At 37.2% G+C, this 26,866-nt stretch overlaps 1 protein-coding gene across 1 annotated transcript in view; it reads right to left on the reverse strand.

The window, feature by feature from the left end:
- IMMP1L (IMP1 inner mitochondrial membrane peptidase-like (S. cerevisiae)) overlaps positions 1-26,866 on the reverse strand; it is a 41,996-nt gene that overhangs the window by 13,557 nt on the left and 1,573 nt on the right. Inside the window, exon 3 of the mRNA XM_006864858.1 lies at positions 22,250-22,376. Within this exon, the coding sequence (XP_006864920.1) occupies positions 22,250-22,376 (127 nt within the window). The remainder of the gene's footprint in view (positions 1-22,249; positions 22,377-26,866) is intronic.

A 26,866-nucleotide genomic window follows, 5' to 3' on the forward strand; every position in this document is an offset into this window, starting at 1 on the left:
TTGAAGGAAGTACACCCAGAATGTTCTTAAGAAGTTGAAATGGCGAGATTTTGTCCCTCATACTTTGAATATGTTATCAGGAGGGACCAATTCCTGGAGAAGGACATCATGCTTGGTTAAGGTCAGTGAAAAAGAGGGAGCCCCCCCAATGAGAGGGACTGGCACAATGGCTACAAGGGACTCAAGCGTAGCAGCAATGTGAGGATGGCACAGGGAGGGGTTTTGTTCTGTTATCCGTAGGATCACTATGGGTCAGAATGGACTCGACGGTTCCTAACAAGAACAACAAGTCATCTTGATGGAAACGGGTACATAAGGGGAAAGTCACCTACACTTGATTGCACTTTTAAAATAAACCTTCTAGAGATATATACATTGTTATTGTTAAATGCTGCTGAGTTGGTGCCAAACATGGCAAAAGAGTATACTTTCCAAAGAATGACTAGTGGGTATGAACTGCTGACCTTGTGGTTAGCAGACCTGTGCTTATCCTACACCAAGACTTATAAGAAGTATATACATTGTTGTTAAATGCTGTTGAGTAGGTTCCAACTCACAGTAACCTCCAATCTTATGATTCAAACTGAATTTACAGTCGAATGCTTATCCAACAGTGCCATACTAGGACTCCCAAGTATATATAAATATAGTAAAATACAAGGGAGCTTCAATAAGTTAATGGTAAATTGGAAGTGAATTTTGACATGAGTGTTTAAAAATGCATACACCCATGTAACCACCACCAACAAACAAAACATTTCTGTCTCAAAAAGAGGTTCCTTTCTGCTGCTTTGCCTTTAACCCTTTTAACCCCATTAGCCCCAGGTCTATTAATCTGCTTTTCTTACTAGGATCTAGATTTGCCTGTTGTAGAATTTCATATAAATGGAATTGCACATTACATATTAATTTTTGTGTGGTTTCTTTCATTCCGCATAGTGTTTTTACAATTAATTCATTATATAATATACACCAGTGGAAGTAAAATAGTATTGCTACTAGGATTCGAGTTCATACCCAAATGGATTCTGAACAAAATATGCTTAAATGTATCTGTGATCAGTCGTTGGCAGCAGACAAGTTCACTCAGTAACCTATTTGTCTTACTCTCATTTGTTGTTGTTAGGTGTCATTGAGTTGGTACCGACTCATAGCGACCATATTCACAATAGAATGAAACACTGCCCAGTCTGGATCCATCCTCACAATTGTTGCTACACCTGAGCCCACTGCTGCTGCCACGGTGCCAATCCATCTCATTGGGGAATTTCCTCTTTTTCTCCAACCCTTTACTTTACCAAACATGATATCCTTCTCCAGGGACTGGTCCCTCCTAATTTGTCTGAAGTATGGCTTCCAAGGAGCATTCTGGCTGTACGTCTTCCAACACAGATCTGTTTGTTCTTTTGGCAGTATTTTCAATATTCTCCTCCCACACCATAACTTACATGCATCGATTCTTTTACGGTCTTCCTTATTCACTGTCCAACTTTTGCATGCATATGAGGTTACTGAAAATACCATGGCTTGGGTCATTAAGGTACCTTAATAAAAAGATAATAATTTTCTATGCCTTATGGGGGGGAATGATTTTGAGATCAAGGTTAATATAAACTTAAACAAAATTCAAGTGGACATCGTCCCAAATTACAGAGGCTTCACAACAAGATTATGGAAATGCTGCTCCACACAAAACAATAATTTTCAGACTGAGCAAGAGTTTTTGTGTTATTTTGATTTGATTTTGATTTTTCTTTTTTTATTGTGAGGTGAATAAAGTGTTACTGAATAAATCCATTTTTCATTCAACAATCCATACATATTGTTTCATCTCGTTGCAATTCCCACAGTGTAAAATCACTTATCCTACTTCCTTCCTGGGTTTCTTGTTTCCATTCCTCCTCCTTTCCTCACACTTCCTGCCTTCTGAACTTCGTCCTTGGGCAAATATTGTCCCACTGATCTCAAATCATTGACTTTTTTAATAGTGCATATTCCCCATTGTTATGTTCACTTTACGGACCTATTGCTTGGCTACAAACTGAGCCATGGATGAGTTCCATTCCAGGTTTGAAGGGTGATTAAAGGACGTTGACTTACGAGTGTTTTCTATGATTTTGAGTTTTGTTCCACATTTTTCTCCACTCTATACAGGACTTACTAATGTGATCTCTTTCAGAGTGGTCAGTATTGGTAGCTAGACCCTATCTAGTTTTTCTGGTCTCAGGGTCTTGGAAGCTAAGTTTCCTGTGGTGTGTGAGTCCACTGTACTGTTTCTATGGATGTTTTATATTTTTCACTTTTCTTTACTGTGGATGGAGAGACACCAGTAGATTGCACCTTCGATGGCCCCTCACAACCTTTAAAGGCCCCAGTCACTAATCCACAAAATAAGATTTAGACCATTGCCTTTGTGGACTCTGTTATGCCAGTCGACCTTGGTGTCCCCAAGAATATGATCTAGAATCCCCAGGCTCTCAAGGTGTTGGTTATAGCTAAGTTTACATAATTTGTCCCCTGTTGTATATATGCTGCTATATTCTTGGATGTATTTATAGCATAGATAAATATGTATGCAAAAATGCCCTCTGTCAAATCTATATACATATATTTACAGTACTGTTATTATTAAGTGCCGTTGAGTTGGTTCTGACTTGCAGTGACACTGTATAGGGTTTCCAAGGAATGGCTGTTGAGTTTGAATTGCTGACCTTGAGGTTCAAACCAACCTTGCAGTTAAGTGCTTATCCTACAGTTCTACACCAGGACTCCACATATCCATGGTATAGTCTCTCTCTCTATATATATGTATATATACATTCATGGTTATGGTATGGTGCTGTTGGGTACACACTGGACTGCTATCCTCAAGTAGTTCAACACCACCAGATACACTAGGCAAATCTGTTTAAACTGATTTAAACAAGATCTCTAAACTGTTCAAGAGCAGAGATGTGAGTTTGAGGACTAAGGTGTACTTGACCTAAGCCATAGTATTTTCAATAGACTCATGCATGTGAAAGTTGGACAGTGAATAAGGAGAACTATAGAAGAAGTGATGTATTTGAGTTATGGTGTTGGAAAATACTGAGTACCGTGTTCTGTCAGAAGAACAAACAAATCTGTGTTGGAAGAAGTACCACAGAATGCTCCTTAAAAGCCAGGAAGGCCAGGCTTCATCTCATACTTCAGACATATTGTCAGGAAGGACCAATCACTGGAGAAGAGTATAATGCTTCATAAACTTGAGGGTCAGTGAAAAATAGGAAGACACCCCCAACCCCCAGCAGATTGATTAGCACAGTGGCAGCAGTAATGGGCTCAAGCACAGCAAGTAAGGTATTGGTACAGGAACTGGCAATGTTTCGTTCTGACAGGGTCAGTATGAGTTGGAACCAACTCAACAGCACCTAACAAAAACAACAAGTACAAGGTCCAGTCAAAATTGTGGTTTCTAAGGGGATCTGCCATACTAGTTAAATTCAAGGAAAAGAGGTCAGCGGTTTCTCAGGATTCCCAAGGGTAAATCTTGATCTATTTTCTTGAAGTACACAAGATGGTCACAGGGGCTATTATAAAGAAGTTTTAAGAAATGTGAAAGCTGAATTCTTGAGAAATTTTTTTTTCCATCAGGACAATGCTCATTCTCTGTAGGATGCAAGAGCTATCCTACGAGCGTTTCATGCACCTTACAGATCTGATCTTGCCCATTCACACTTCTTTTTGGTTCCCAAACACAGATTCAGTCTCTAAAGGATACTAAAACCATATGATGTGGCACAAATCAGAGAAAGCAGAATTCTTCAGACAAGAACTAGAGAGATGAAAACATCATTTTCAAAAATAGACCTAGATGGTAGATATGTTGAGAAACAGTAACCTCATATTTTTCTATTTTTATTTTATAAAGGTTTCTATAATTTTGTTGCAATACTGTTACCCCTTAATAGAATGGTTTTTAGCTTCTTAAGAGAATATATATATAAACTTTTTTTTTTTAACATTTTAAAGATTGTAATCCCTTCCATGTGGCATCAGTTACCAGTATTTGCCTCTGTTCCCTATAATTTGTGCACCCCTTCCTTCACCCATCTCTGCTATCTTCCCTGTATGTCTATCTGCACACTGCCTTACCTTTCATTTGGGTCTATTATAATGAAAGCTCTATGGACATTTGTATCTAAGTATTTTACGTAAGCATCTGTAGTTGTTGGCTGACCCCAAGGGGAAGCTGAATTATGGTGACATAGGTCTAAGCATACAACCCATTTTGAGATGAACATCAGTGTATTTTGTTAGTATATCCACCAATAATTAATCGGTTTTGATTTTTACATACTGATCTTGTAACCGGTGATGATCTTAGCACATTCCCTTTTATTAATTTTTTTTCTGGTCATGGGTCACATTTTCCTCCTTCTTCATATGGCAGCCCACTGAGTTAAGCATTGGAATGGGAAGTGTAACACTGGTGACTTGAACCCACAGCCATTCCACAGGAGGACGATCAGACAGTCTGCTTCTGGAGAGTGCCAGCCTCCGAGACTCCAGAGCAGTTACTCTGTCCTACAGCGTTGCTAGGAGTTGGAACTGGCTCAATGGCAGTAGGTTTAATTTTTATGGTTTCATATGTTTGGTAACTTTTGATTAAATGCTGCCCAGTTACCAGTTGAATGCATTTTGTTTACTTTCTTTAAAGATTGTTGAATATTAAGAGGCTTCATGTTGGGGGCAGGTAGTTAAGTTAGTTATGGGTCATCTTATTCCTTTCAAGCTTTGTTTTTAAACTTGTTAGGTTGGATCTACGTTGTTGTTGTTAAGTGTCACTGAGTAGGTTCTGACCCATAAAGACCCTGTACAGGGTTTTTGATGAGTGGCTGGTGATTTTGAACCGTCAACCTTGCGGTTCACACAGACTTTGCAGTCCAGCACATTAACCAGGGCTCCTTGTTGTGAAGTGCCGGCAAGTCAGCTCCGACTCATTGTGACCCTATATTGGCTTTCCAAGGAGTGGCTGGTAAGCTTGAACCTCTGACCTTGCAGTCCAGCGCATTAACCCACACCAGGACTCCACGATGGATCTGTGGTGCTCATTATTTTGTTCTTGTTTTGTTTGGATGCCTTTGTTTGTCTTTGATAGTGTAGACTGAGAGGAACCTAAGTTTCAAACTAAGATACAGGCTCTGTCTCTTAGAATAGGACAAATAAATTACTACAATTAACTATATTATCACTGAATTTCTATGTCACTAAAACATTAGTAGCCAAAAACAAATTTAGTTAAACAAACATAGAGTATAAAACATATTCAGTATGGGTCTGATACACAAAACTTGACCTTTCTATTAAAATAAAGCTCTAATACTGAACGAGTCAAGGAACAACCCCCTAAAAAACCATCCACAGCAATCTTACTTTAATAGACAAACAGCACATAAGGCATATTAAAATGTATCTTTATAAGACTATTATAATTTTCTAATTAATATTGAAAAGGATACCAACAAACACATATATAAATGTTTTACAAATTGCCCAAAATGGAAATCCCTAATTCTATAACTTTGTTATTAATTCTCCAAACCATATTTTTAGTACCAAGGTTACTTTCCCTTGTACACTCTTACAACCATGTTAACCTCAATTAATGAATAAAAATCTATTGATATATGTGAACATCACAGTGACTGTGACATAGACATTGTTTCTAGTTTTGTTCAAATCTGAGCTTTTCCAGGTTTCACATGTAGCCAATCTAGCAATATCAAAAATATAAAGCATTAAAGGAACCCTTAAATCATTCTTGTTTTTCCTTTTCACGTCAGAAGTTTGCTTCCTGAGCGATGATAAAGCCTAATCTCAGAGCTGGACAAAAGAATCCCGTGTCTAGTTCTCAGCTAGACTTATTGAGGTCTACTTAAAGTGCCTCCTTTTTAGTGCAAGCAACAAATGTAATTGCCTCATGCCTGCGGGTGTTCATTTAACAAAAGAGCCTTTTGTGAAGCAACCCACAGGTGCTACCTTTCTAGAATCTAGCGAAATCTGATGAAAGAGTCCACAGTATCAAGTAACACATTTACTAAACTGTAATCAAACTCATTTATTTGTTTAAGCAAAGAACATCTAATTAAGAAAAAGTTCTGATTTTTAAAAGTAAGATGTTTGTATTTTTGACCTTTCAAAACCCTCCCAACAGAAAAATCCTAAGAACAGACTGATGCTTAATTATCCCTGTACATTATTTTAAAGTTTGTTGTTAGGTGTCACTGAGTCAATTCTGTCTAGTGATGAACCTGGGTGTGGCAATGTAGGAAAAGCAATGGACTGATAACAGTAAGGTTGGTGGTTCAAACCCACCAGGCACTGCTTGGGAATTTTACACAAGGCTGCTGAGTTGGAACTGACTTCCATGGCACTTAGCTGGAAAATTGATGCTTACAGTTTTCTGCGATCCTCAAGGGCCAGTACTGGGACACTACCAAGTAAAAGGTTCAACCATCAACAGTGAGATGCTCACTGAAGAAGTGAAGCCTAGACTTTGGGTTAAATGCAGAGAACTGCTATCCAAGGGCATTGTGATCCACACCCTCTGACCACACTGTTGACACTCTGCAAAAACTTCCATTTGAGGTGTTAAAGAATCCTCCCAATTGTCCTGATCTTGCTCTATCAGATTTTCACCTGTTTGGTCCCCTGATAGCAGGCAGCCCTTCGAGGACGAAGATTCCCCTCTGATGAAGAAAAGAAGACAGTGGAGCATTTGTAGCTCGCAGCTCAGCCTAAAGCATTCTTTAATAAGGGGATATGAAAGCTTGTTAAGAGATAGACAAAAGTGTATTGAAAAGCAAGGGCATTTATGTAAAAAAAATGATGTATTTGTCTTTTCTAAAATTTGATTAAAATAAAATTCACAAGCAGAGTACAGATAATTCTTTACTCAAAATATATCAAACTTGACTCAAAATAGATCAAATATAATGATTAATACCCATGTGATTTTTTAAATGTGTAGCGCTTTAAGATCAGCCCTGGACTTCAAACCACAGGTCAACAGTTCAAACCCACCAACAGCTCCTCTGAAACCCTATACAGGGTCGCTATGAGTCAGAACCAACTCAATGGCAGTTAGCAACAAAAAACAACAGCAACTTTTCAAATAAGCAGTATCTTGTCAAATTACTATAGTATCATGTGGCTCATGTATAATCTACTAGATCACAATTTACATATTTATAACATGGCTGTGTAAGACCCGATGTGTACACCAACTCCAAGAAAAGTTTAAAATGAAATTACTATTTCTTAACAAAATGATCTTATTTAAAAACTAATTTCATAAAAGGCAGTATTTGTTTGATTCATGCAATACCATATTTGACACATAGCACAGTCGTGCTTCTTTGTTATTTCTTCCTCCTGTTGTTACTACCAGCTCTGACTCATGGTGATGCCAGGTGTGCAAAGCAGAACTCTGCTTCATAGGGTTTTCAAGACTATGACCTTAGAAAGCAGACCTCCAGGTACCTGTATGTGGGTTTGAATCACCAACCTTTAGGTGAGTAAGTAGTCTAGCACTTAAACCATTTGAGCAACTGACAGGCTCAACGCCACCAAAAGCTGTACACAAAGATGAGTATGAAAATGGAAGTATTAAATCTTCTAGATATAACACAAAGCTGAGGAAACATTATTAGACTTTTTAAAAATGGGAGTGTCTCATGTCAGTTATGGGTATCTTTGAAAGCAAACTCTAGGAACAGTTTCACTAATGTTCTACATATCATTGTTGTTCTTCTTGTTACAACTTCTTGCCTACATTCTGCAAGTGGAATAGCTGGAGTGCTGATGGAAGTGGTCGCAAATGCTAGATAATAACAGAGGGATTTTATTGATAAGGACCAGGCATGGTACAGTTAACACACGGATTATTTCCAAAGGTACTGTTCCTATGTAATACTGTACCCTTCTATGCAAATTTTGCCTTCTTACTATCCTATCCACTTCTTTCCTGGACACGTTTCCTCTTCAAATGAGACCCTTTCCCTTCCGAAATGGTTCCTCTTCAGATTCACATCCACACATCACCAAAGAGGAATTTACTTAAGTTTCAGTAGACCACACTCACAGCCCTACGATGGGAGTGGAAATAAACATTTGCATTGTTGAACCTCTCTCCTCTGTGTAGGTGTACAGCTTAGTGTAAGACTTGACTTGTTCATTTTACTTATTAAGCTCCTTTATCTTCTCCCTACGTACTCAATCTCTCCATCAAACCCAAACTGTAATCTCTGATGTGCTAGTGGAGCGGTGGGTAAGGATACAGTACAGGGAGTCAGTTGTATGTTCACAATGCTCTACTACTTACTACTTAGGCAACTTGGGCAAGTTATTTAAACCCCATCTATGCAATTTGGCCTCATAATTACCTCATAGTAATAGCCTGAGAATCAAATGAGATAACACAGAAGAAGCCTGGCACACAATAAGCACTCAATAAATATAAGCTACTGATACTAGCAGAGTCCTGGTGTGGTACTGTAAGATAAGTGCTGCATTGTTAACCAAAAGGTCAGTGGTTCAAACCCACCAGTCATTCCTCAGAAACCCTAGACAGGGTCACTATGATCAGAACCAACTCAGTGGCACATTACAGTACAATCAACTGATATTAGCAGTTGCCTCAGCTACTGGTATTAATGTCTACTGAGCTTTCCCTTGCCCTGTTCCTGATTGTACAGCTTTTCCTGTTCTCTGTGAAGTGAACCTTTGCTGTTTATGTTGTTGTTGTTGTTGTGAAGTGCTGTCGAGTAGGTTCCAACCCATAGCAACCCTTTATAGGGTTTTTGAGGAGCAGCTGGTGACCTTGAACTGCCAACCTTACAGTTCAGACGGCCTTGCAGTCTGGCGCATTAACCCACAGTGCCACACCAGGACTCCTTGCTGTTTATGTAGTTCTGGTTATTTTCTCTTATACTGTATTCAAAGATATAGTTGATCTGGTGGTAGTAAAGTCATTTAACTGAATCCAATGTAATTAAAAATGTATATTAATTGTGAATAAGTACTATATTAATTATGCCGATTTAATGAAATTCTGTTTTTACGACCAAATCATCCGAGATCAGTAGTGAAGACGATCATTTAAATTCTTTTAACAGGCATCTTCATCTAGCACTGTTTATTAAATAGTACATGCTCAGACCATGCCTTCTGATTCATCCATTTCTTCAGAACAATTCATCAGCTGTCATGCAGATGGAGAAGAGGGCTGGGACTGAAGCCAGCAAACAGGCTGCACCATCATAACACCCCAATACTATAGAATGGGCCGCCCCTCCCCCAGGACACTAGATTTCTTCTTTGACTTTTTTGTTCCATTTGTAAATGAAAAAATACTTGCTTTTTAAATATATATAACTAATACTTAAAAGAAGCTTTTCAATAATATGATTCAAAGACTAGCTCTATAATTTTAGTTAACTAGCTCTCTCCATTTTAATACAGCATGATCTCAGGTGTGTCTACCATATGATTGGGATGCCTCTAATATCCAGGCATCACTTGGGGAGAGGAGGAAGAAGCAATGAGCAGACTTCCATTGGCCATCACAGTTTCATCTGCTAGCTGTGAGAGATCATTCAGCAATTTATAACCAATTGACACAGGCACTATGTTCCATAGATGAGCCACAGCCTGATTGACACTCTTATTCTCATTTTCCAATAGATTATTGCTGTTAAGGAGCTCTGGTCAGCAGTTCAAAACTACCAGTGGCTCAGTGGGAAAAGATGAAGCTTTGCATTCCCATAAACATTTACAGCCCCAGAAACCCTACACAGAGTCACTATGGAATCGGAACTGACTGCAGGGCACACCACCACCACCATTGTTATTGTTAAGTGCCATCAAATCGGTTCCGATTCATAGAGACCCTGTGTATGGTTTCTAAGGAGCAGCAGCTACTGGGTTCGAATTGCTGATATTGTGGCATGTAGTCCAGTGCTAATCCTACAGCTCTACACCAGAAGTCTTCCAGTAGGTTGTTGTTATAGTTATGTACCATTGAGTTGGTACCAACTCATAGCGACCCTATGCACAACAGAATGAAACATTGCCCGGTCCTGGGCCAACCTCACTATTGTAGGTCTGCCTTTATATGAAACACAGGTATTTCAGATAGTACTAGAAATAGTGATTAATATTAAAATAAGCTTTCTCACTAGAAAAGCAATGCTAGATAGTAAGTTAGATGGCTATTGTATAACACATATATTCATATGTTTTCACCAAATTTATATTTCTGGCATATCACTACTTTCTTCAAAAGTCAAAACCCTTGCCTATAGGAATTTATTACTACAGATTAATCTCCATAAATCTTCTCAATCCCCTATCGCCTCGCTGCATAATTTATTAATATATAGATTGGCTGGAAAACGGATCTACTTAAACCTGAAATGGAATTCGACATTTTAAAATCACAGGTTGAAAGGAGTCTATGTTCCAAAAAAGAGTGATTTAATAAATTATGTACATCTTGTCTTACTTGATGCATTTTTTAAAGTTGTTATGCATGTTTTTCTTAGACAGACACTTTTCCTACTTGTATTTTATTCATCAAAACACAATTCTAATGTTCCAAACTCGAAAATTATTCCAAATGAAATATAGCTTTGTGAATATAGAATTGCAAATTAGGCATGTGGATGACAGATGACATTTTTTGTGACGATGCATGATACAAAGAAAATGGCTGAGAATCTTTAAAAAGTAAGGCTGATCCCCTAGGCATGAGAGCATGGAGACATTGTTTTGACTAAGCAATCATGAAAACATATTGTGGACATCAGGGAGGGATAGTGTAGCAACCAGATGTCATTTTGGGAAACAAACTGCTTTTGTCATTTGCTATAAGGAGCTCTGGTAGCGTAATGGTTACGAATCGGGCTTCGAACCTTAAGGTCAGCGGTTCGAAACTACCAGCCGCTTCGCGGGAGAAAGATGAGGCTTTCTACTCCCGTAAGGATTTACACCCTCGGAAACCCTGTACAGGGTCGCCATGGGTCGGAACCGACTCAACGGCACTTAACAACAGCAACAACATAAGTATTTATAATACTTTATAATGCATAGTATTTTGGTACTTAATCTAAAATAGGAAATATCCTCTTCCAATCCCAAACCAGCATCTTCCTCAGAATTCTCTAACTTAATGCACCATCTACTCTGGTGAAGCTAGAAATTTGGGCGTCATTTGTGAGTCCTTCAGTTCCCTTTCTTCAGCATTTCCTTAATCTTCACCAGTCTTTGTACTCATTCCCATTCTCAATGTTATTCATCTCAGCTATATCTCATTCACAAGCCATTAACTAACTGGTCTCTCTACCTGGAGTCTCTTCCTACTCCAGCCCATCCTCTAACTGTTGTTGTTAAGTGCTGTAGCATCAGTTCTGACTTACAGCAACCCTCTGTAGGGTTTCCGAGGAGCCACTGGAGGGTTTGAGCTTTCAACCTTGCAGTTATCAGTTGTGCTTATTCTAGAGCACAACACCAAGACCCCATTCTCTAATTAGTCTAGACAACATTGTAGGATGCGTAGCTTCTTCCTTGGACACTGTATACAGAGTTGCTATGAGTTGGAATTGACTAGACTACACTTAACAACAATAATAAAGAATAATAAAGAATGATCTTTTTAAAACTAAATTGGATCATGTCATACAAAAAACTAGGCCCTGTTTACCTTTTCATTTTCAGCTCCTTTCATTATCCACCTCTCCTACTATACTATACTCATATGTTCCAGACACAGGAACTTAACTTCTCTGGCAGTTCCCAAAAGTATAATGCTGCATTCTCATTTCTAGACCTTCTGAGTAAACTGTTTGCTTTGGCTAACTGCTACTTAAAGGAGCTCTGATAGCACAGTGGTTACGAATAGGGCTGCTAATCTCATGGTCAGCAGTTCAAAACTAGCAGCTGTTCCATGGGAGAAAGAGGAGACTTTCTGCTCCCGTAAATATCTGCAGCCTTGGAAACCCTGTACAGGGTCGCTAGGAGTCGGAACTGACTGCCCGGCACATATCAACAACACCTGCTACTTACCCTTTAGAATTTTAAGTCAAGTATCACCTCTCATAAGAAGTCTCCAATTTACTCTAACTTTCATAAATACAACCTTGTGTTTTATGAAAACATCCTATTATAGTTGTTGTTGTGTGCCATAGAATCAGTTAGAACTCATAGCAACCTTGAATAGGGTTTCTAAGGAGCACATGGTAACCTTGAACTAACAACCTTAGAGTTCAGCGTATGAACCCGCAGCACCACACCAAGGCTCCATAATTCTATTATACCATATTCTAATTATTTGTCTCCTTCTCCAACTTGATTGTATACTTCTAGAGCTATACTGTCCGATATGGTAGCCACTAGTCACATGGGGGTATTTACATTTAAGAATTATATAAAATTAAAATGTCTTCCTTAGCCACACTCGCCATGGTTCATGTGCTCGATAGCCATATGTACCTAATGCAGCATACTCAACAGCATAGATAGAGGAGATGTCTATCATGACAAAAAGGTCTGTGGGACACCTTAACATGTGCTGAAGAGAATGGAGATACGAATAAATCAAAGTAAAAGAAAGAGTTGTAAAGTCAGTGTCTAGTAAATTTGCCAACTCTTCTAGTTTCCTAAAGGCCATTTAAGTGCACCTACTCCTACCCCTCCACCCGTAGCTGGCCCAGTGGTTCTGGCTGCTGCTGAGGTAACCTCCTTTACAAAGATTCCTGAATGACTGATAGGATGCTGGAGTTGGTTTGGGGCTAGGTATGTTTGTAGTTAGGGACAGAAGAGTCTATATCAAGCTATAGCCTTAGTTCTACTTTGGCTTTCATTACAAAGGAATTTAAGTCGAAGTTCAAGCCTCTGTAGGTTACAGATGTTTACTCTAATAGTTCCTGAGTTAGAAGCAAATACACATTATATGCTAATATACACTCTACGAGGGGGCTTCAAAAAGTTCGTTTAAAATATGGATTTAAGAGATAATGAAATTTCCCTCAAACTTCTTGAAACCCCTTCATATATACACATACATATACTTACATGTTTGAATATTTAAATATATACACAAACATATAACTATACCAAAACATATTACAAACTAAAATTACTTCTATAAACTACATAGTATGGTGTGGCACTGTAGAGTCAGCACTGGACTGTGACCCACAAAGTTGCCATTTCAAACCTATCAGCTGCTCCTAAGAAACCCTATACAAGGTCACTATGAGTCAGAACTGACTCGACAACAGTTAACACCAACAACAGTCAATCAATGTAGAGCTTCAAATAAGACCAAATTATTCTGGAAAGGTTCAAGACACATAAAAAAATATAAGTTGTGGAGGTCTCAACGGTGATTTTTTAGTATTAACTTCTGAACAAAAACCTCTCAGACATGTAAACAATAAGACATATCTATCTTCAGAATTGTGTTAGCTATAGGATGAAAAAGTCACGTCATCTCCGCAGTGAACTTCACTTTAGCAAAAGAGTAAACATATTTCCCCCACATCAGCTGCAATCAAGGTATTAGCAAGCCATGATTGATTATCCTGGGAGCCGTTGCTGAGAAATGGATGCGTAGCACAGGTTTTTATCACTTAAGTCTGCAAAAAGCAAGTCCCTTGTTTTGATATCCTGATTGTAATAAGTGACATTATTAGGTAGTTCTTCTATTTAAATGACCTAAGGATTTAGTGTATCAGCAGCTTATAGTACACAAACCCTTTCAATCTGATGATTCCTCTCCCTACGCAGAAGTACCTTTTCTGTTTATAATACAAGCGGTAATAGAAGACCATATGGTTGTGACTTTTAGCTGAAGTAAATGACATTAAAACAAACAGAAACAAAGCATTAGGATGTTCAGGATCTGAACTATAACCTAAATACACAGTACACATTAAGGAACTATTAGTGTAAATGATATAAAGTGACCATTTTCTAAACCAAATGCTGTCTAACAAATGAGATTGTTTTTCATTTTGTTAATCAGTTTTATTTAAACATTTTCCTATATACACAATATTAAATACACTATTAAAACAGTTTTATTACTGGCATATTGTCCTATTTCCAAGTCCTCCGTTTAAAAGCATTGCTGAAATATTTAATTAGTTCTTACCTAATTAAATGTAAATGTAAATTTAAAATGTAAAACTTTATTTCTTACATTTCACCAATAATGATAATGATTTTGTTATTAATATACCATAGAACTCACAGAGGAAAATGTGCATAATACTTCATTTCCAGTCACAGACGAGCAATCTACAATGGCAGGAGACTACCATGCATTGAACAACTTTTCACCTTTTGTTTATAATACTGAAATCTGTGGTATCAAGGATTTTAAAAAAAAGTTTAAATAGCCTGATGTTTTTGATAGCTTAAGCAAAAAGTAAAAACACAGTTTTTATTAACAAGTACATATTTGTTTCTTTTAACAGTGGCAAAATATTGTTATGCTTCCACAAGAATATACTGAAATCATAAATATAAACATGTTTCTGTTAATATGTCCATTTTCAATGCAAAGCAGCTGCTATAATTGAGAATAAATATTTAATAATTAAAGTGCAGTTTTAATTCATTTAAAGATTTATAAACTAATTCTTCATGTTACAATTAAGAAACACTGGAAATCAGAAATTTACAATTAAAGGAGATAAGGTAATAACTTTACCCATTGTCAATCTGCCAAGCAATAAAAGGATCAGAAGGACAACGTATCTGTTTAGTGGTTATGTGGTCCCCAAAGCTATTCAAAGTGACTCTGTAAGACAGAGTGGCACCGCTCTGTAGTGTTTTCTAGACGGTAAATCTTTACGGGAGCAGACAGCTTCATCTTTCTCCCATGGAGCTTGAAAGTTTATGGTACATTTGAACTTCCGACCTTTCAGTTGGCAGTTCAATGCTTAACCCACTGTGCCACAAGGGCTCCTTAATTATGTCCAAAGAGCACATGTATTTCTCTTTGAACTGTAAAAAACTCTCCTAACCACATAGCCTGATTAGTAGACCCTGAACAGCACAAGGGTAACATGGTCTTCATCCTAACAAAGATACCATAGCATTTCAAAATAAAACCAAGGCAGATTTGTTGTTGTGGTTAGGTGCCATCGAGTTGGTTCCAATTCACAGTGACCCTATCTACAATAGAACAAAACACTGCCAGGTTCTGTGCCATCCTCATAATTAATATTTTTGAGCCCACTATTGCAGCCACTGTATTAATACATCTCGTTGAGGGTCTTCATTTTTTTTCAGTAACCCTCTACCTCACCTTGTGTGGTATTGGACTGTAAACCACAGGTTGGCAGTTCAAACCCACTAGCCGCTCCTCGGAAACCCTATGTAGGGAATCAACTCGATGGCACTTAAAAACCATGATTATTTTACCAAGACTTTGTTGTTGTTAAATGCTGTCAAGTTGGTTCTGACCCATAGCAACCCTGTATAGTGTTTCCAAGGAGCAGCTGGTGAGCTTGAACTACTGACATTGTGGTTCAGACTGACTTTGCAGTCTAGCACATTAACCCACAGCACCACACCAGGACTCCTCATTTATTTCCCAAGATCCCTTGGAAGATTAAGGCTACACCTAGTAGAAAATACAGGTTGCAAAGTGCAACTAATGGACAATCCCTATTTGCAACAATTTTTTCATCACAATCACCTTCACTTGCGCTATGTGAAGTTTCTTAAGTCCCTGAAAAGGCTTCCAACCTTTTCTTGAACTATAATAAGGCTAAATAACAACATGTTTGACTTATCTACAAACTCTTAAAGGCACACCCAGGTATGACCCTCATTTGAAAACTAAGTCTGCCTGTATTCCAAAGTGATAAAATCAATTCAGACCTAATTAGACTTCAGTTTGCTTAATAAAAAGCCAGAAGGATATCATCAGTCCAAACAAGGTCACTTAGGAAAACATATAAACAATGAATGTCTATTTCTACTCTCTTGGTACATAGTTACATAAGCAGAAACATTCTAATATTTTCTATAACTCTCACCTGCCATTATGTAAGGTGGTCTGGTAGGCCCACCATGGAAGCAGCTTACCTTTGTCTGTGAAGACTGGAATGATCACAAAATGGCCAGATCAGTACTGTCTTACAGTAAATTCCTCATAGCTTGCACTACTTACTCAGGAACAAGTTTGCAGCAATCAAAGAAAGAGCAACCAAACCCAAACCAAATTCACTGCCATCAGTCAATTCTGACTTATAGAGACCCTAAATGGAGCTCTGGTAGCGTAGTGGTTATGAATTGGGCTGCTAATCTCACGGTCAGCAGTTCAAAACTACCAGCTGTTCCATGGGAGAAAGATGAGACTTTCTGCTTCTGTAAAGATTTATAGCCTAGAAAACCCTACATTGTTGTTGTTGTTATGTGCCGTGGAGTCAGTTCCGACTCATAGCAACCCTGTCCAAGGTTTCCGAGACTGTAAATCTTTATGGGAGCAGAAAACCTCATCTTTCTCCCACAGAACAGCTGTCACGACCACAGAAGAATGGAGTTATCTTATTGTGAAAGGAATGCTTACGGAAGGAGTCATTTTGTGAAGAATCAAGAGTTTAATTTGGGGAATATTAAGTTTATGATGACCAACAGACATTAAAGTAGAAATAATTAGCACACAACTAGGTATATGCGTCTGGGATTCAGGAAAGCTATGTTTAGAGATAAAAATTTGAGAGTGAGTTAGACGGTATTTAAGATCATGAGGCAGTGAAGTCACAAGATAAGAAGTTTTAAAATGGACTCTTAGTCACCCCAAAAGTCTGAGACATGAGAAGGACCAGCAAAGGAAACTGAGATGTAGTCAAAAAGGCAGGAAGTATAGCTAGAGACAATTGTGTACCTCTCAAAAAATGAAGCTAATATTTGAAAACAACTGTTTCAAACATTAACAGTAAGTCAAATTAGATGAGGCCTGACAGCTGACCATTGGATTGACAACAGAAAAATCAATGGAGAACTTGACAAAATTATCTTAATACATCGTAGTTGTTGTTATAGCTGTCGAGTTGGTTCCAACTCACATGCACAACAGAATGAAACACCATGCAGTCCTCAGCCATCCTCACAATCACTGTTACACTTGAGCTCATTGCTACTGCCACTGTGCTAATTCATCTCATTGGGGGTCTTCCACTTTTTCATTGACCCTCTACTTTGCTTAGCATGATGTCCTTCTCTAGGGACTGACCCCTCCAGATAACATGACCAAAGTATGAGAGACTAAATCTCACCATCCTGGCTTCTGAAGAGCATTCTGGCTGCACTGATTCCAACACGGGTTTGTTTGTTCTTCTAGCAGTCCATTGTGCATTTTACTATTCTTCAAGCATAACTCAAATGTATCAATCCTTCTAAAGTCTTCCTTATTCACTGTCCAACTTTCACATGTGTAGGAAGCTGTTGAAAATACCATGGCTCGGGCCATGTACACCTTAGTCCTCAAACTGATACTTTGTTCTTGAACACTTTAAGAGGTCTTATGCAGTAGATTTGCCGAATGTAATACGTCCTTCCATTTTAGTCATAAGTAGGGACACTAAAGCCTAACAAGAATGCTTTCAAGAGAGAATATGAACTTAGACTAATCAATCATTTATTAAAGCATAAAGATGAGAAGGTTTAGAAAAGAAGGGAGAATGGAAACAGAAAACACAGAGAGCAAGTGAAACTGCAATCAAGGAGATGAAAGAAAATTGATATGAATTATTGAATGGAAAGCTGATTAGCTCCGTAAACCTTTACCCAATTCACAATGAAAAGTCAAAAAAGAAAAAGAAGTTTATGGATAGAGTCAGTAAATATACATAACTCATCCTTATTGGAGGATATGGTGTCAAGGGAGCTGATTGATTGATTTTGATTGATTTTACAGTATGTTTGTTTGCCGATAGGAATTCAGTATATTTCAAACTCTCTAATAGTAACAGCTTCACAATGGGATAAAATCACAGCTCTGACCTACTGCACACGGTATCCTCATACAGACTTTTGTTCTCCTTTTCTTCAATAGCTTATAGCAACATTTTACCATATTGCCTGAGCCCTGGCCGTATGTTTCCTAGGGAATTAGGTACCAAGTTTAACAGACGCTTACTTTGCAAAACTAACAAGAGAATGTCAATGCATTTTATTCATTTCCTATTTTACAAAAAAAAAAAAAAAAAAAAAGGAATGCCAAAGCATTTAACTGCACTCATTCAGAACTTTACAAGGATTAAGATGCACCCGTTCAAATATAACAAGGGGCTACTGTTTGGTTTAAAATTAGAAAAGGTGTGTGGCAGAGCTGTATCATTTCACTCTGCCTATTCACATTGTAAGTTTAACAGATAATCTGGAAAGACAAACTATATGAAGAAGAATGTGGGGTCGGGATGGGAGGGTAACTCATTAATAGTCTGTGAAATGTGGCCGACACGACCTTGCTTGCCAAATACAAAGATGACTTGAAGCACTTATCGAGGAAGATCAAAGACTAAAGTCCTCAGTATAGATTATACCCAAACATAAAGACAACAAAATTCTCAAAACTGAACAAGGTACACAACATGGTAATAAATGGCAAATGAATTGAAGCTGTCAATGATGTGATTTTACTTGAATCAACATCAATGTCCGTGGAAGCAGCAATCAAGAAATTAAATAAAGTATGTCACTGGGCAAATGCATTATAAAAGATCTTATTAGTTCTAAAGAGCAAAGATGTCACAATAATGACTAAAGTGCGCCTGATCCAAACCATGGTCTTTTTAGTTGCCTCATATACATGCAAAAATGGAACCACGAAAAAGACAGACAAAATAATAATAAATGCATCCAAATTGTGGTGTTAGCAAGGAATATTGAATATATCATGTACCACCAAAAGAAAAAATCAGTTTCAGAAGAAATACAGCTAGAAACACTTTAGAAGTGAGGATGGCAAGACTTCAACTCACTTACTCTAAACCATTCATCAGCAAAGACCAGTCTACAGAGAAGGACATCATGTGGATAAAGTGGGGGGAGGGGTATGAAAACAAGGGAGCCCTCAATGAGATGGAATGACACAACAGCCACAATGATACACTTAAATATACCAACACATGAAAATAGTGTAGAACCAAGCAACAATTTATTCTGTTATCTATAAGGTGGCCATGAAACAGAGCCGACTTAAGGGAAACCAACAACATTTGTTATATGCTCCTACTTCCAAAAATTTTTTGTGTTTTTGTTTTTGCAAATTAGCACTTCCACATGCAAACTATGGAATTCCTATAAAAAGTTATTTATGCTGTTTGAGGTGAATACAATTAGTTTCTTTTAAGAGTTGAAAATTAAGCTCATATACAATTAGTTTCTTTTAAAAAGAGTTGAAAATTAAGCTCATATACAATTAGTTTCTTTTAAGAGTTGAAAATTAAGCCCATATCCTAGTAGCCAATGCCCACTTCATAACCTAAGGATGGAATTTTTGGCCTCAGTACCATCAAAATGTGCGAAACTCACTGCAATAGCACTTTGGTAGGGACTGCTTAGTTTCCAAATGCTTAATGTAAAAAATAAATCATGGTTCATAAATGTTGCTTGCCACAAAAACTTTAGAACTCTGGCATGAATAAAATGGTTCCACATCACTTAACCAATGATCTGCTTATATTATTTTTTGCCAACTTATGAACAATGCTATTGCTTTCATATGCTAAACTCTATATTCTAGGTTCCAAATGAAAATTTTGGTGTTTTACTTGCTAAAGAACCAAACACAAGAATAAACGTTTGTTGCCTGGAAATCAAAATACATTTTATATCAATAGTCTTTACTATGCAGCACAATCAGGATCTGAATAACAATGTCTTCATCTTATAAACAACAATGATTTTTTTAAAAGAAAGGGAAAGAAACCCATTTCACAAAATACAGCATGAATATGCTTCTGAGACAGCTAAAAAGGGGAACACTCGAGAGGGGCAGACCCTACAAACTGTTTGGATATCTTTCTGGAGTGCTCCAAACTTGGATGGATTTTTGTTATAAATCACTTTGATTAATAGAATGCATTTGCTTAAGTGGTTCTATAATAGCTATTCTTAAGGCTTGAATAACTCATGCTAGAAAGAGTAGGAAGTGGGAGGTGGGAAGGTGGGGGAGAGGCGAGCACGCAGGGTGCTCAAAAAGTATTGGTTTCTCTTTCAGTAACAATATTGTTCCTAACGTTTTCTTTTAAAAATACAATAATGACAAATATCTTTTTCAGGAAGTATAATTTGATAATAAAAAAAAAGACTAGAAATAATAATGAGTTGGGTAGTAGATATTTTGGAAATGGAACTAGTGGAACGGTGTGGAGTACAAGTTCTGGAACTAGGGTACCTGAGTTTGAATTCCAACTTTCTCACTAACTATTGGGTATTTGGCAATTTATTTAACCACCCTGTTGTTCAGGTTCCTTATTGTACTATTCTATTGTAAGAATTACATAAGTTAACCCTCTTGAAGAGTTTTTAACAGTGTCTTAATTTAACTTAAAAAGTATTAAGTGTTGACCAATATTATTATGCACATATGTACATTGGAGTCCTAGTGTGGCACTGTGGGATAATGCACTGGACTGAAAAGTCAGTTTGAACTGCAAGGTTGGCACTTCAAATTCACCAGCCACTTCTCCTCGGAAACCCTATTCAGGGTCACTATGAGTGGGAACCTACTCAACAGCACTTAACAATAAAAACAACATGACAATGGTTATAAATATGCCAAACCCAAAGAGAATAAAGTAAAGGAACAAAATGGAAGGGTCTTATACATATGTATCCTATTTATCCATTCACTTGTTAAGTGCCGGACTATATGAAGAGGAACATGGCATTAGGATTGGAGGAAGACCATTAAGAACATGCAACGTACAGATGGCACAACCTTGCTTGGTGGAAGTGAAGAGGACTTGAAGCAATTACTGGTAAAGATCAGATTACAGCCTTCACCATAGATTACTCATGGCAACCAGTATAGGGTTTCAAAGAGGCAGTTGGTGGGTTTAAATCACTGACCTGTGATTAGCAGTCCAGTGCTTATCCCACACTGCCATACCAAGACTCCAACATCATGATGCATGGGAAAAACATTGACACTAAGGATTTCATTTTATTTGGATCCACAATCAATGCTTATGGAAGCAACAGCCAAAAACTCAAAGGACATACTGCATTGGGTAAATGCAAAAGACCTCTTTAAAGTGTTAAAGACCAAAGATGGCACTTTGAGGACTAAGGTGCTCATGACCCAGCTAAGATATGTTCAGTGGCCTCAGCTGCATATGAAAGTTGAACAATAAATATGGAATACTGGAGAAAAATCAATACATTATGGTGTTGGTGAAGAATATTGACTATATTATGGACTGCTGGAAGAATGAACAAATCTGTCTTGGAAGAAGTACAGCTAGAATATTTCATGGAAGCAAGGGTGGTGAGACTTCTCACATACTTTGGATATGTTATGAGGAGGGACCAGTTCCTGGAGAAAAATATCATACTTGGTAAATTACAGGGTCAACAAACAAAGACAACCCTCAATGAGATGGATTAACACAGTGGCTGGAACAAGGAATTCAAACCTAACAATTGTGAAAATGGTGCTGTGTCTGGTAGAGTATCAACCTGTTATATACAGGGTCACTATGAGTCAGAACAGACTCAATGGCACCTACCTAATAACAAAAACCGTGCTTCATATCAAGGGCCATATTATGTTGAACTGTCTGATTACTGGTGAAGTAAATCTTGATCATTTGGTTCAGGTGGCATCTGCTAGATTTCTTTCCTGCCAAGTTACTGTCTTTCCCTTTGTAATACACACCTTGAGATACACACTTTGAAAATATGCAAATATACTGTTTTTGTTTGATATTTTGTCCAATAATTTTACCAAGAATCTTGCCTAAAATAAATACTACTTAGATTTTTGTACAGGGTTTTAAAAGGAATTAAAATATATGAAATATGATGGCCAAATGGTTCTTATTATAAACATACATAAGCTCTATTGAATAAAGCCGTTTTCTACAATCAAAATATGAAGAAAAGCTATTTTATTTTGTCAGTCTGCTTAGTATTAATCAATTAAGTTATTAATAAAAAACATAATTAAAATGTTACTTACATAACTATGACTTTTAAAGAAATCTGATGAACTATTGGTGAGGATTTTGTCTCCTTCCAAACCAATTACTCTTTTACAAATATTTGATTTGGGATCACTTGGACTTTTTGCAATCACAATGTCACCTCTGAAAAGGAAAAAGTTTATGTTATTAAGCATAAACATACACATACTTTCACAAAGCAACTTAAGCAAAGCCACGTTCTTTAACCTTGCATAGACTGGCCTTTCCACATATCTACTAGTTTTGAAAAACATTTTTCACTGACTTGTATCATTGACTAGCTGTCATGAGTAAGATTCTAACAGTGAGAGTAATGAAAAATAGAAGATTCTAGAATTCCTGATAATTTCACAAAAACTATCATTTGCACCATATCCACTATGTTTTAAATGTAGAACTCAAACTATGAAGAAACAATTTCCTTAGAAATATTCCCAAATTAAATACATTTTTTTTGGTGAGGTTATTTTGTTGTACACAGGATCATTATGACTCAACAGCACCCAAGAACAAGATACAACAGAACCCATAAAAATAGAAGCATCATTTATAAGGGGCTTCAAAAATGTATGGAAAAAATTGCATTGTCTTTTCATTCAAGTTTTCCATGAATTTTCTGAAGCCCTCTTTTATGCTTCCTTAAAGGTCAAATAATTGAGGAATTTACACTATATGAGTTATATAACCCATATAATTTACAGTAAAGTCAGAAATGCTGATATTTAAGGGTAAAAAACACCAAAATAAAATATTATTTTATTTAAAACAAAACTGCCCAAATATGTGTTTACAAAAAAGAAATACAATGGATAGCTAATATATAAAATCAATCTGGCTCAGATTACATATGAAAGGCACAGTTCACACAATTCAATAAATACTAGACTTAGAAAAGATCTGAAAAAGTAGTAAGGAAAAAGGAAGAGGTACAGAAAAATGCAGGATTAGTGCTGCCCCAAAATAGAATAAAATGAGTAGTAAGTGAATTCTGAATTTCTGTTGACTGACACACATATTTCAAAGTATTTAATATATTTACTTATAATTTGTATCTAACTTCAGAATTAATTTGGTGCATTTATAATAAATGTTGTAATGACAAAATATCAAAAACCAGGAAAATAAAAGATCATAGTTTAATTAGAAACGTAGCTGTTGCTACATACAAGTACAAAAAAATGAATTATAAACTTTCTAGTAGGCAAACCAAAAGCAAAATTAGACTAATTACATGGCAATCATTAACTGAAAAAAGAAGTAGTTTGAGAGGTTAAGCAAAAATTTCCCTAACAACTAAGTCAAAGAGAAATTTACAAGGAAAATTCTTAAGGGAATAAAAGGCACCATCTTTGTCAGCAATTTTATAGAATACAGAAACATTGTTCACAAGAAACATTGTTCATAAACCGTCATTTTTATGGCAAGTCTTTATAAGACACGAAGGCTATTATATCATGAAATTCTATGATTTTGAGACAATATAAAGATGCCCTTTATTGAAAACGGGATAAACTATTCTTTCTAACCAACTGACATCATAGTAGAATTGTTTCTGATGAACAAGATTGCAACATGATATATCCAAGTTACTTAAGGTTGGGATCAAGTAATTAGTATATAAACACTGTACCTGAACAGTAACATAGAAACCATAATTTAATCAAGATGTTTTCACACAGAGCAATATTAATGCAGACAGTGTATATGTAGCTTTCTGGTGGTTTAACCAGATATAGGAGTCCTGATATGGTGCTATGGGTGAATGCACTGGACTGCAAGGTCGGTATGAACTACAGGTAAGCAGTTCAAGCTCACCAGCTGCTCCTTGGAAACCATACACAGGATCGCTATGAATCAGAACTGACTCAACGGCATTTAACACCACCAACAACCACCAGATATATGGAGTCCTGGTGTGGGACTGGAGGATCAGCACTAGACTGCTAACTACAAGGTTTGTGGTTCAAACCCTACCCAGGTTCGCTATGAGTCAGAATTGACTCACTGGCACTTAACAACAACCAGATATATGGGAGGTTCCTGGTTGGTCCAAATGGTTAGGCACTGGAGTATTAACAAAAAATGGTTCAAATGCACCCAGAGTTGCTTCAGAAGAAAGGCCTGGTGATCTGCTCCTACAAAACCCAGTGAAACAGTTCTACTCTGATGACCCTGGAGTAGCCATGAAACAAAACTTAGTTACAGCAACTGGTTTAACCACATATACGCATAAAGCCTATCAAAATACATGTTCTTTGAATACCTGTCTCTTGTAAATAGTGTTTATAAAGAAATTTAATAAAATGATGACTTAATTTTCCTATCTCATTTGTAGTTATAATCCTTATCATCCTACTAGAATATAAACTTTTGAAAAAAAGGGTCAATTATCTTATTCATCTCAACATTCATTATAATGTACAGCATATTTTATACATTGTTATGTTGTTAAGTGTTGTCGAGTTCCTTTCAACTCAAAGCAATCCTCTGTAGGGTTTCCAAAGAGTGGCTGGTGGGTTCGAATGGTGGACCTTTCAGTTAGCAGGTGCTCGTTAACTCTTTGTTGAAAGAATAAGTAGTACTGAGAGTCTATGATAGTCTAAAGTGTGTGTGTTCTGTGTGGCTGACAAAAAAGAAAGCCATGTGCTTCAGATACCAGATCCCAAACAGACTTGCAACATGCAGTCATCATGACATTTTGACAAGGCGGAAATTTCCTTGAAGTTTTAGATTTCTGTGCTGCAAATCCAAGAAAAAGACTACTCAGGACAGTAATATATTTAAGCCAGAGGTGTCTGTCAACTGGCTATCTTGGTTATAAAAGTTACTTTGGCATGTCTCCTATAAATATCAGAACTTGAGCTGTCCTGCAATCTACTGAGTCCCCTACGTAAATATACTGCAAATGAAACATGCCAGGAATCTTAATTTACTGAATGTAGTCATGTGTATACTCATTTGAATGCAAAAAGTATCTACTGGAAAAGACACCATTCAAAAACTACATAGCCATCAAGTTCAGTTCCTTGTTAAGGATGTTCATATCTATCAATTAAGAAGTCCTGGAGGTGCTGTAGGATAAGCATTGTACTGCTAATCACAAATTTAAACTCATCATTGGCTCTACAGGAGAAAGGCTTGAGGCTATCTTCTCCCATAAAGATTTAGTCTCGGGAACCCTACATAGGGCTGCTGTGAGTTGGAATTGACTAGACGGTATTACACTTGGTTTTGTTTTATACCTATTAATTAGGTATTCTGAAGTTGATAGAGATAAAATGTCTGTAGAATTTCCTAAGGACCTTTGCTAGACCATACAGATGAACAGAGTTCTAGCTACAGAATCTAAGACTGGTGAAAGGTCAGAAAATGCTAAAATCTATTTTAAACTCTTCTTGACTATTTTTCAATAATGTGAAATAGATTATAGTAAAGGTCAATTGTGAAGGAGGAGTGCCTAAACCTATTTATGCCATAAGGTAAATATCAGCTCAAAATAGCCAACTTTTATAGTACAATGAGATAAAAACTAGCATAGATTTACTTTTTCAATACAAAAGTTCTGAGATACACACGTTGCTGCGTAGCAGGAAATTGTGGCATTTGCTAAATCCCATTCTTTAACTGGGATTACTGAACTCGATGATAATCCTACGGAATCACAGATGTAAAATATGGTCAGATGCTACCTAAATGGATGTTATGTAGAGCATTGTGCATTACTGTGCAAAAGAACCCCTAAAGTTGCCTATATCAGAGTCCATGGATAACACAATTATTAAACTCTTATGAGTTGGAACCAAATCGACGGCACTTAACACCACCACCACTGTGTTTATTTGGATCGCAAGGTTGTTTGAATCACAAAGTAAATGGTTCAAACTCACCAGCAGCTCCTTGGAAATCCTATATAAGGTTGCTATGACTCAGAACTGACTAGATGGCACTTAACAACAATAACAAATAGGTTTATTAGGGGAGTCCTGGTGTGGCACTATAGGATAAGCACTAGAATGCAAGGTCGGTTTGAATCACAAGGCTGGTGGTTCAAACTCACCAACTTGGAAACCCTACATAGGGTCGCTATGAGTTGGAATTGGCTCAAGGGCACTTAACAACAACAATGCATTTATTAGGGGTCCTGGTGTGGGACTTAGGAAAAGCATTGGGCTGATAACTGATAATGTAATTAGTGCTAATGAAATGTACATTTAACAATGTTAGCAGTTTAAACCCACAAGCAACTCCTCGGAAACACTATACAGGGTCCCTATGAATAGGCACCATCTCAGGGGCACTTAATAACAAACAACAGTAGGTCCCTATTCTTAACTCAAAATATTCTGTTGTTGCGATATGCCCTCAAGTGGATTCCATCTCACAGAAACCCTATATGACAGAGTAGAATTGGTCCACAGGGTTTCTGAAGCTGTAATCTTTATGAAGTACATTGCCCATGGAGCAGCTGGTGTGTTCAAACCACCAACCTTTTGAACTGCAGTTAAGCACTTAACCGATGTGCCACCAGAGTTCCTTCAAAACAGTCTTCTTCTTGTTGATTGTACTGTCAGGTGAGTTGGTTCATAACATTCCAGAATTAAATAAAACAGTAA

This window comes from Chrysochloris asiatica, unplaced genomic scaffold, assembly GCF_000296735.1.
Source record: "Chrysochloris asiatica unplaced genomic scaffold, ChrAsi1.0 scaffold00072, whole genome shotgun sequence".
Taxonomy (NCBI): Eukaryota; Metazoa; Chordata; class Mammalia; order Afrosoricida; family Chrysochloridae; genus Chrysochloris; species Chrysochloris asiatica.